Here is an 11169-nt window from a genome sequence, read left to right on the forward strand (position 1 = left end):
GGTTTCTATATTCTGTATACTGTATGTTTCTGGTACCAAATGATCTTTACTTAATAAGACACAGTAGAAAATACAAAATGGTTTGCTGTATTTGTCTCAACTGTCTCTTTAGCTAAAGATGTTCCTTGAAAGGCATATAATATAAATATTCCATAGCTTTGGAAAATGTGTTTGGATATATATATATATATATATATATATATGATGATTTAATGCCCCATTTTATGAAAACGTCTTTTTTTAATATAAGTATTTCTTTTCCATTCACAGAGAAGAAAAACAATTTTCAGGAGCTTGCAGAACAGTTGGATATGAAAAAGCACCTGTCTTCAAAAGTCACTTTGCGTGATATTCTGAGCATTGGATCAGAAAACCTAAAAGAAGTAGAACTTTACAATTTTGAAGAAATTCCATGGCACTTCTTGAGAAACCTCATGGCCTTGACCAGGACCTCAAGAAATACTCAACTCAAGAAAGATCCAACTACCCTAGAATCAAATGATAATGATGATGATGTGTTTGATATATTTCAAGCTGAAAATGTTAAATCAAATACCATCCACCCCCTGGATGTCCTGTGTCTTCTCCTGCATTGTTCAGACAGTTTTCTCCAACAAGAGATTGTAACCAAATTATCCATGTGCCAGTTTGCTGTCCCTTTGCTACTCCCCCCCTCTGGTGACGGGTCACAATGCACATTTTTGCTTTGGGCAATAAGGGGCATTGTGAAGAAGTGGAGACCTCAGTCATTAACAGACAGTAAAGGATTTAGAGAAAAAAATGTGGTGAATACTTCCATGCCAATATTCTCATTTGCCAGATTAGGAAAAGATAAATTATCCAAATCTAAAATCCTGAATCAGATTCTAAATCCTGTCCAACAAAATCACAACGTCTTCATTTACCATGATATGGAAGGAGGGAACATTAAGAGGAGAATATCTGATGGACTGGTAGAAATGTCCTGGTATTTTCCTTGTGGTAGCGCAGATGTTTTCCCAGAACCCATCGCAGTGACCAACTTACGTGGAGACCTGGAGACCAACTGGGACCAGTTCACGTTTCTCACACGAACTTCATCAGCTGTGTTTATTTTCATTGAGAATATTTCTGAGAGTCAATTCAAGCTGTTGTCCACATGTAATAACACTGACACCCAGTATTATTTTATTGTTACTTCTGGTCCAGGAAGAGATATTAACCTAGAGACTCAAACTTTTTTAAAGCATATAATGGAAACCTTAAAGATAAAAAAGAAACAAATTATAGTCCAAAGGAACGATTCAAATGAGGCTGAATTTGTAAAAAAGATACAGAACATCCTTGTAAGCCTATTAAGTACAGACATCCAACAACTATCTTTGGAAGATGTGAAAAAACAAACATATGGGCTCCAGATTGATGTAGATGAGAACAATCCAGAATGTCAAAAAGCAAGAGCATGTGCTTGTAATATTACCTCTGCAATCAAAGATGTGGAAGTGTTTAAGAAAGAAATGCTGAAACTACAGGGGGATCTGTGGAAACAATTGTCCAAAGTTGAAAAAGAACTTTGCAGAATGACAAAACAAGGGAAAATGGGTACCGAAGAATATCAGTCTCAACTGAAACAGCAACGTATTTCACTGCACAAACAGCAAAACCAACATAGTTTGACTGATGCTATGATGTTGTTTATTAATGCAATCACCCATTTGTCTCAGGTAGAGAAACAATATTTTCTGATGTGGATGAAGTTAGAACTTGACTTGATTGCTAGGAGGAATTTGTCTGCTTTACAAGTGGAATACAGGAAAAAATGTAAAAGTAACTCAGATAATCCAGAAGAACTCAAGCAGGTAGACCAAAAAATCTCAGACAGTTCTTTAGGAATCGAACATTTTCTTCGTGAGTTAGGGCAGTTTTATGAGGCTGAATGTTCTATGGTTAAAGAAGAAATTATTTCAGTAGAGAGAGCGCAGTTTACTGGACTTCCAAGCATTGCTGCTGACCTTCTCTTGGATGGGTTCCCGTTGGAGCTTATAGATGGAGATGCCTCCAACATCCCCCTGAAGTGGATTACTGATGTTCTAACTGAGCTGGACACCAAAACAGGAGGAAAATGTAGACTAAGAGTAATAACAGTGCTGGGAGTGCAGAGTACTGGGAAATCCACCCTTCTGAACACCATGTTTGGGCTGCAGTTCCCAGTGGCCAGCGGAAGATGCACACGAGGAGCCTTCATGACTCTTCTTAATGTGAAATATAATTTCCAGGAGGAGCTGGGCTGTGACTTCATCATGGTGATTGATACTGAAGGGTTGAAAGCTCCGGAACTGGCATCGTTGGAGGACAGTTATGAACATGACAATGAACTGGCCACACTAGTAGTTGGGCTAAGTAATATCACCATTGTTAATATGGCCATGGAGAACACAGCTGAAATGAAGGATATCTTACAGATTGTTGTTCATGCTTTTCTTAGGATGAAAGAGTTAGGAAAGAAACCCAACTGCCAGTTTGTACACCAAAATGTGAGTGATGTGTCAGCTTATGAAAAGAATATGAGAGACAGGAAGAAACTTTTGGAACAGCTGGATGAAATGACCAAAGTGGCTGCAAAAATGGAAAAGAAAAGTGGAATCACATCTTTCAATGATGTGTTGGACTACGATCTGGACAAACACAGCTGGTACATTCCTGGTCTTTGGCGTGGGGTCCCTCCAATGGCTCCAGTGAACTCTGGTTACAGTGAAAATGTTCAAAATCTGAAGCAGCATCTGTTCGAATTAATGAAATCCCAAACTACATCTTGCAACATTGGAGAATTTATTACATGGATAGAAAGTTTGTGGAGAGCGGTGAAACATGAAAAATTCATCTTCAGCTTCCGGAACAGTTTGGTAGCTGATGCTTATAATAAACTGTCGATACAATTTTCATTATGGGAATGGGAATTCTCCAAAAAAGTCTACAACTTTGTCATTAGCACAGAAAATAACATAAAAAACCAGTCAGCTGAGAGTCTGGATACAGAAACCTGTGAAGAGTACAGGAGAGAACTTCAACAGTTGACATTTGTGGAAGAAAACAAAATGTTGGCCTTGGTAGAAAAATACTATGACAATAACGATGAAAATGTTCATCTTATAGAACGTTACCGGGAGGATTTCAGACTGAGTGTACATTTCTTAAGAAAAGAGCTTGAAAGAAACGCTCTGAACAAATGTGCCAAAGCAATTTCTATTCAGAAAGGGAAGTATAAGATTCAGAATATCCAGAATCAATATCAACAGCAGATAGAAGAAAAAATTAGTGATCTCCTGAAAAATTGTAGGGAGCTGAACTTTAAACTAAATAATAAAGAAATACAACAAGAATTTGAATTAATGTGGGAGAAAACACTGACAGATTTACAGATAAAGAAATTGGATAGACTTAATGTTGGCCAAGCAATTTTACAACATTTGAGGAATGACCTGAGCAGTGAAGGATCTGCTGTACAGGAAGAATTAAAGCGTGTAAACAATCTAGCAAACTATGGACAGCGTACATTTAAAATGACAAAAAAGTACATCGATTGCTCTTTTTGGAATTATGTCAAGCAATCAATAGGCTTTGATAAACAAACATCTGAAATGATAGAGAAGTTAGCTGTCTCACTGATCGATATGTGTGATAAGTACATTAAGGAAAAAGCTGATACTGCGGAGGATTATGATGACACCTATTGTCAGGAATTACTGCACATGATCAATACACAACTTGGAAATGCCACTGGACTTCCATTCTCAGTACATTTTAAGCTAGAGGTCAAGTTTATCATTTTTGGAAAAGCAGCTCAGATGTTTCAAAAGATGCATGACAAGTTTACACAAAATAACGACCCGATGACTTGTCTGGAGAGCCTAAAACCTCTGTATTTATCAATATTCCTCAGCATATTTCAGGAGAAAGATGAAAGCCACAGCAGAGCCAGACAATTCTGTGAACGATGTCTCAAACCAGCAATGATGGATTATGTCTTCAAACATCTTGGAGAAAAGATAGTGGATGACATCCTAAACAGCTCTGAAAGTATAATTTTCAGTAGCAGGAGCTTTTTTCAGTATAACATGCTGGAAAAATTATTGGAAGAAATGTCCTTTCAGAGGTATGTAGAATATATTAAGTCATATAAGACATTTTCAGAATCATGGATATTGGATTACATTTATGAAAACTATGATGATTCTGTCATTTTGGAAAATCTATACAGAAAGATTGTGTCCTCTATAAAGAGAGAAATTCAAACTGTACTTGAAGATAAAACTTGTTTGCGATGTCCTGATGTTTCATCATTTTTAGAGAAGGTTTGTGAATTGTTACAAAGGGAATTGGTAATACCACAGAATGAGATGAAAGTCATCACCTTCCATAACAGGGCTGCGGTAGAGCAGCTTTCATCTGCCATTCAACACTTCCTTGTGGAGACGGAACAACAAATCCTAACAGAACTGGGATCTTTGGATATCGAGTCTGTACTTTCCAAAGTGACTCAGAAGCCTCAGTGTGAATTGTTCAGGAAGGTGGTTGGATGTGGAAAGCAATGTCCATTCTGTGGTGTCCCTTGCGAGGCCGGAGGTGGGGACCACAAGGAGCACTTTTCATCTATCCATAAATCCATAGGACTGGGAACATGGACATGGTTACATGATAATACTTTGGTAATTGATATATGTTCTACTCTGGTTGTATCCACTGCCGCTTTCCAAAATGTTTACACAGGATTTCAATTTCATCCCTACAAAGAGTATCGTACGTATTATCCAGATTGGGCCATCCAGCCTGACCCCAGCATTGAATCCTCAGACTACTGGAAATACATATTCGCACAGTTTAATAAAACATTTGCAGAAGAATACAGTGCAAGACCAGCAGCACTTCCAAAAGACTGGATGAAAATCACCAAAGCTCAAGCTCTTGACAGCATAAAAAAAGTGTATAATGTGAACTAACATACTTTTACTAACATACACCTCTAAAGTAGTGAAACCCTGTACACATATTTCAGGCAAGAATGTTCCTCAGTTCCTAGCTGCTTGTTCAGGTCTAGTTATAAAAAAACAAAAAAAAAACAAAAAAACAAATCGCTAGATGAATGTCTCAGACATTTAGCAAGTCGTCACTGACCCTGACCCTACTTTGATTAATATAGTGATTTCCTATGAAGATTACCTCCATTTAGTAGCCATAATGCAGTGTTTTTTTTCCTGAAGTATTTTAGGAAAACAGCAATTTGGTCACTAGATGGAACTGACAATCATAAGAAATCAATGAGTTAAAGAGTAATTGCACTTTTGTTGAGGAACAAACCTTCCCCTCTGGGTGATCGATGTACATTTCAAGGATTTTAACAAACTTTTTTGCAGATTCCTACCTTTTGGTATTCTGAAGGAAGAGGTGCTTGTTTGTCTGTGGCAAGTGAATCTAAGTGAATCTAAGTGAATCTAAGCCCTCATGCACACTTGATGTTTTGCTAACACTGGTAACATTAGCTGTGTAAAGTCAAGTTAAAAACCTGAGTTTTTCAGCTTTTTTTAGTGTTTTGGCATTAGTGTTTAGCAGCGTTTTGCCGCCTTTAGCAGCATTTTACCGCATTTGCGGTTTTTAGCTTTTTTTTTACCAAAAAAATTTTTTTTGGGTCAAAAAAACATCCAAAAATGCCGGTTTGCAGCGTTTTACCACATTTTGCTATGTTTTTCAGTGTTAGAGCATTTTTACAGCTGAAAAACTCCTCTAGAAACCCACTAGTTTGGGGTTTTTTTTCCAGCCAAAAAACATTGATTACACTCTGTGTGCATGGACCAGGGGCTGACTGACATCTCATGGGGCCCACGGGCAATAAGGGATCACGGAGCCCCTGTGTCCTCGCCCACACCCAAAAAAACCTATGAAAAAGCCAATAAAACGGTACCTGGGGTATCTCATGGGGCCCCCTACTGACCAGGCAGTGCCCTGGCATGGACACATAAGATAAAAAAACATCCAAAAATGCCGGTTTGCAGCGTTTTACCACATTTTGCTATGTTTTTCAGTGTTAGAGCATTTTTACAGCTGAAAAACTCTAGAAACCCACTAGTTTGGGGTTTTTTTTCCAGCCAAAAAACATTGATTACACTCTGTGTGCAAGGACCAGGGGCTGACTGACATCTCATGGGGCCCACGGGCAATAGGGGATCACGGGGCCCCTGTGTCCTCACCCACACCCAAAAAAACCTATGAAAAAGCCAATAAAAAGGTACCTGGGGTATCTCATGGGGCCCCCTACTGACCCTGGGCCCCCAGGCAGTGCCCTGGCATGGACACATAAGATAACATGCTGGGGGGTTTACTGACTGTAGAAAAAAACGTCAAAAGACAAAAACAGCCGCTGTAAAAACATCAAGTTTGCATGAGGGCTAATAGAAGTGGTTACATAATTGTCAATTAGCTGCTGCACCTGCAGGGCTCCAGTGAGAAAGATGGCAGGGTCTGCATCCCTTTAGACGTGATTTCCTATTGGGAGTATCTCACCAAAAATGACATTTTTGTTGTAGGGGATGCCTAAAATCTGACTTGTATCTTAGTGCAGACTTCTGGGAAAATCAGCGAGCCAATCACACAAGCAGGCAATGATGTTGCTGCAGATCGTTTTGTATTCCAGGTCGCCATATTGCATTTTACAGAAAATTACAGACCTGCTGATTGAAAAGGAAAAGTCATGTTTAATATCATTCAATTACAATATGACTTTTGTTGCAGTTGCTATATTATTATTATTTTTTTATATACTTTTTCCCACGAAAGTGGGGTTACCCTTGGTCACACCAATCCGACTTTGAAATCGTGCGACTTAAATCGTGTGACTTCACTTGAAAAGTCCAACTTCATTTCAAAGTCGGATGTCAGTCTGACTTCAGGTACAACTTACAAGACATCTGTGTGATTTCATGCACAGATGTCTATGCAAGTCGCACATGAACTTGCAAAAAAGTAGAGCATACATTACTTTCGAAATCGGTGCGACTCCAATGAAGTCGGAGAGGCACTGATATGACCTCTTCAGTTGCGAAATTGACAAGTCACACCGGTATGACCAGGGTCTTAAGCAAAATACATTCAGAATTCATGATGGCTGGGTGGATGTTTGTGACATTTGTCTAGAAATTTTATTTTTTTTCAAATAGACCCCTAAGTGTTCAGTTTGAACTGACATTTTTTTCACTCATAAGGGAATTTCTGTCCGCATAATACTTGTAAAAAATAAAAGTTTGGATACGCTGTTGGTTCTTAATTAACTTAAGGTTTCATATGCGCATTCTGAACCATTGGTGGTGGTGGAAATTAATAAAGGGAAATGTGTTCTGAATACAAAGACAAGTGTCAGAATATTCTGTTTTTAGATTCTTTACCTCCTGAGCTGCAGACCGGTCCCAAGATCGTGAAGTTCGGCTTAAATCATCAGTACTAAGTGCATATCCATGACAAAAATATACTCGCGTAAATTGGCGGACCGACCATTTGGAAACTCGGGCACTGCCCGAGGGCCTGGGGTCGTAGGGGGCCCCATGAGATGCCCCTCGTACCTTTTCATAGGCTTTTTTGAGTTTGGGAAAGGACACAGGGGCCCCATGATCCCTATTGCCCGGGGGGCCCCATGAGTTGTCAGTCCGCCCCTGCTCACGTATTAATAACACATTTTACCAACTTGTCCTCCTGAGGATTCCCCCTCCCCCCCTTCCTGACCAGGCCTTTTTTTGTGATACGGCGCTGCATTACTTTAACTGACAATTGTGTGGTCATGCAACGCTGCACCCAAATGAAATTTACGTCCTTTTTTCCCACACATAGAGCTTTCTTTCGGTGGTATTTGATCACCTCTGGGGTTTTGAATTTTTTGCGCTATAAACATAAAAAAGCCGACAATTTTGAAAAAAAAACCCAATATTTTTTACTTTTTGCTATAAAACATATCCAGTAAAAACATTTTTAAAAATCAAATTTCGTCATAAATTTAGACCAAAATGTATTCTGTTCTCTGTCTTTGCTAAAAAAAATTCCTAATACGTGTAAATTAATTGGTTTACGTGAAAGTTATAGCGTTTACAATTGGTGGTATATATACTGGTGTAAAGATTGCTGGTTGCTTTAACTCTTCAACAGCAGTTGCAAAGCATTTTTTTTCTTTTCCCTCTTTGTGAGGGACAGACAGGAAAAGCAGGACTGTGCTCTGATTGGTTGTTGCTACAGCTGAGAAGGATCCACCCATAGCAGCACTGTTGCAGCTGGACTTATGATTGGCTGTGGCGGAAAGGAGAGAGAAAAAAGGAAGAAGAAGCACATGTGGGGAGGCAGACATTTTCAGGGGACCGCATGGAGCAAGGGCTCCTGGTGTAAAGACACAGAGTCTCACTCTCTGTGCTGCTAGAGCCCATGGACTGGGCTGGGAGTGTGTAACAGAGAAATTGTTGCAGGAGAACAGTGTGCAAACCAAGGATTGTCCTGCCTGACACTCAGGATTACAGCCACTCAAGTGCATGTGTCTCTCAAAGTTTGGAGCTGCTGAAAGAGAGAGGATTTCTACTACTGCCTAATGCTATCTAGAGGACAATCCAGAAACAGTCAGTACTCTGTGATGAAAGGGGATTTTGATATTGCTGCATTTGCTGTTCATCTCTGGAGAATGGTCATGAGAAAGCCTGCTCTCTAATTCTCAGAGTGACACAGATCTTGGAAAGCCCAAGCTGCTCAGAATTAGCTATTCCTGCTGCTGATTGATGAGAGAACTCTGTCTCTGTATATTATTGGTCATTGCCTTCTCAGGACTTGTGCTGTGGCTAAAGAGTGTGTTTAGTTCCAAGTCCCCACAGAAGCTTGCTGCTTTGAATATACTGAGCAAGTGTTAATACATCTGGATTCACCTGTATGGTAAAGACTTTGTTGAAGTGTTGTTTTCTTCTATTGCAATGTTCACTGGAAGATTCTTCTTAAAGGAGACTGTGCTATCCTGCTACCCCTGGATTACAAATACTCTCCCATGCAGAGAGTGAGCACTCTTCCATTGATTAAAAGGCCCCAACGTTGAGAGACTTTAAGTTTCATGTCACTGACCAGGGGTTAGGTAGGACATTTCTGCTCTAGATAGTACTGCTATAACAAATGCCAATCAGCTGCTAAATCTCATTATCAGTCATTGTTTTATGTGTCAATGTCACTCTCATGTGCCACCCTAGTCATTGTGATACTAGTCAGTTTTGGAGTCTTTGGAGAGTGAATTATGACTTCTTACTGTGTTATGCAAAGTGGTATCTGTGTTTTATGTACATTACCTGTGTTCAATCAGCTAGTTCTTTTTCTGGGTTTGTCTTCTTCAATAAAATCCATATAAAATATTTTCAGTGTCGGAGTGTTCTTGGCATAATCGGAGGTGTCACCAGATTCAGGTGAGAGCTGAACCTGTACATCTAGCCAAGCATCACCCAAGGGTGTGCTACACTGGAATTTTTTTTTTTATACTAGTAATGGCGGCGATCAGCGATTTATAGCTGGACATTCTGACACTAACTGCCACTGACATCTCCTAATATAGTGATCAGTGCTAATAAAAAGCACTGACACTGTGCTAATAACACTGGGCAGGAAAGAGTTAACATGAGGGGTGATCAAAGAGGTATATGTGTGCTGTGTGTTTCACTGTAAGCATGCTGCTATGCAGAGCCATACAAAGCAGCATGCTGGAGCTGACAGGAGAGATCTGTATTGTTTACATGCAGACCTCTCCCCTGTCAGTATTCCTCAGTGATCACCAGGTGCCAGTGGGGAATCTCCGCCCAGAACCCAGTGATCAACACCTGTAGCCGCCAATGGCGGCATGGGTAGGGCAGCGCACGCGTGTGCCCCCTACCCGGACATACAAAAAAAAATAAAAAAATAAATAAATATATATATATATATATATATATATATATATATGATTTTACACAGCCCTGCTGCCCTGTAGCAGTATTTCTGTTGAAACATTTCTACCCGTCCTACTTCACTTATAACAGCCATCCCAGTTTTCAAAAGAAAACAGACAGACCACATGACTTCTGAGCCAGAGACTGGCCTCTTCTTCATGCAAAATGTTTCTGGGACTCTTAATTGGTGTGATACTTATGATTTAAAAAAAAAAAAGCCAGAAGAAGCCAGGAAGGAAATGTATTCTGTGTATTTGTATATGTTAAATTCTTTTTTTTATAGTTCATGTATGATGACAAATGCCAATTTGTGTGCCACTAATTACTTCTCTACTTATATTTCTGTCGTTTAAAGGCTGAGAATGATATGTATGTTATACAGTAAAATGTAAACATTATTTTTAATGTAATTAGCAATAAAGTTCTGCACAAAAATATTATCTACGACATTTACCAGCCATCAATAGATTATTTTTTGGGGTGCTTAAACCTCTCCTCAAAATATCAATCTGATATTACAAACAAATGTAAATTTATAGAGCAAGCACACCACATAACAAAAATACTGTAGCAATACATTTGTATTAGGCATACATACATACAGGTATATAACAAGTACAAATCTTCGTAATATCACATCAGGCATAATACTGAACAGGTATTCACTCCACTGGTAATGTGATACTAAAGGCTTCATTTTTTTTTAAAACAACAAACATACCTATACTTACCTGTACTGGGCTGTGGTATTGCACCCGCTGGAGCTCCTGGTCCCTCCTTCCTGTTGTGTGCCCCCACATCAAGCATCTTGCTATGGGGGCACCCTCTGCTCCATGTGTCCATTCACACACGGAGCTGTGGCTCGGCCCCACCCCCTCTCTCTTCTCATTGGCTCACTGGCTGTGATTGACAGCAGTGGGAGCCAATGGTTCCCACTTCTGCCTCAGCCAAGGAAGAGAGGGAGTCCCGGGATAGCTGAGACTCCAGTGTACATCGCTGGTAGAAGAGTGGACTTGGGTGAGTGTTAGAGGGGGCTGGGGGATGCTGCACGAAGAAAGTTTTTTTTTACCTTCAAGCGTAGAATGCAAAACCTTGAGCCTTTACAACCATTTTAAATCCAACCAACAAAAATACATGCATGTACTGTATATAGGTACATTGAGCACCAATAAAGTCATATAACGTTGATGTACAGAAATACATAAAGGAA

At 39.6% G+C, this 11169-nt stretch overlaps 1 protein-coding gene across 2 annotated transcripts; it reads left to right on the top strand.

Annotated features, from left to right (window-relative positions):
- The first annotated feature begins 278 nt into the window (after positions 1-278).
- On the top strand, positions 279-5600 carry LOC149434694 (up-regulator of cell proliferation-like). Of its 2 annotated transcripts, XM_089663506.1 has the most exons (2): positions 312-2992; positions 3038-5600. In XM_089663506.1, exons 1-2 carry the CDS (start codon positions 312-314, stop codon positions 4974-4976), a joined length of 4620 nt encoding a protein of 1539 aa, XP_089519632.1. In that variant the 3' UTR covers positions 4977-5600. The 2 variants fall into 2 exon arrangements, with proteins under 2 accessions (XP_089519633.1, XP_089519632.1); XM_089663507.1 differs by having other exon boundaries at positions 279-5600.
- The last annotated feature ends 5569 nt before the right edge of the window (positions 5601-11169 follow it).

Source organism: Staurois parvus, unplaced genomic scaffold (genome assembly GCF_062004578.1).
Source record: "Staurois parvus isolate SC_StPar_1 unplaced genomic scaffold, SC_StPar_1.0 ptg001703l, whole genome shotgun sequence".
In the NCBI taxonomy this organism is placed as follows: Eukaryota; Metazoa; Chordata; class Amphibia; order Anura; family Ranidae; genus Staurois; species Staurois parvus.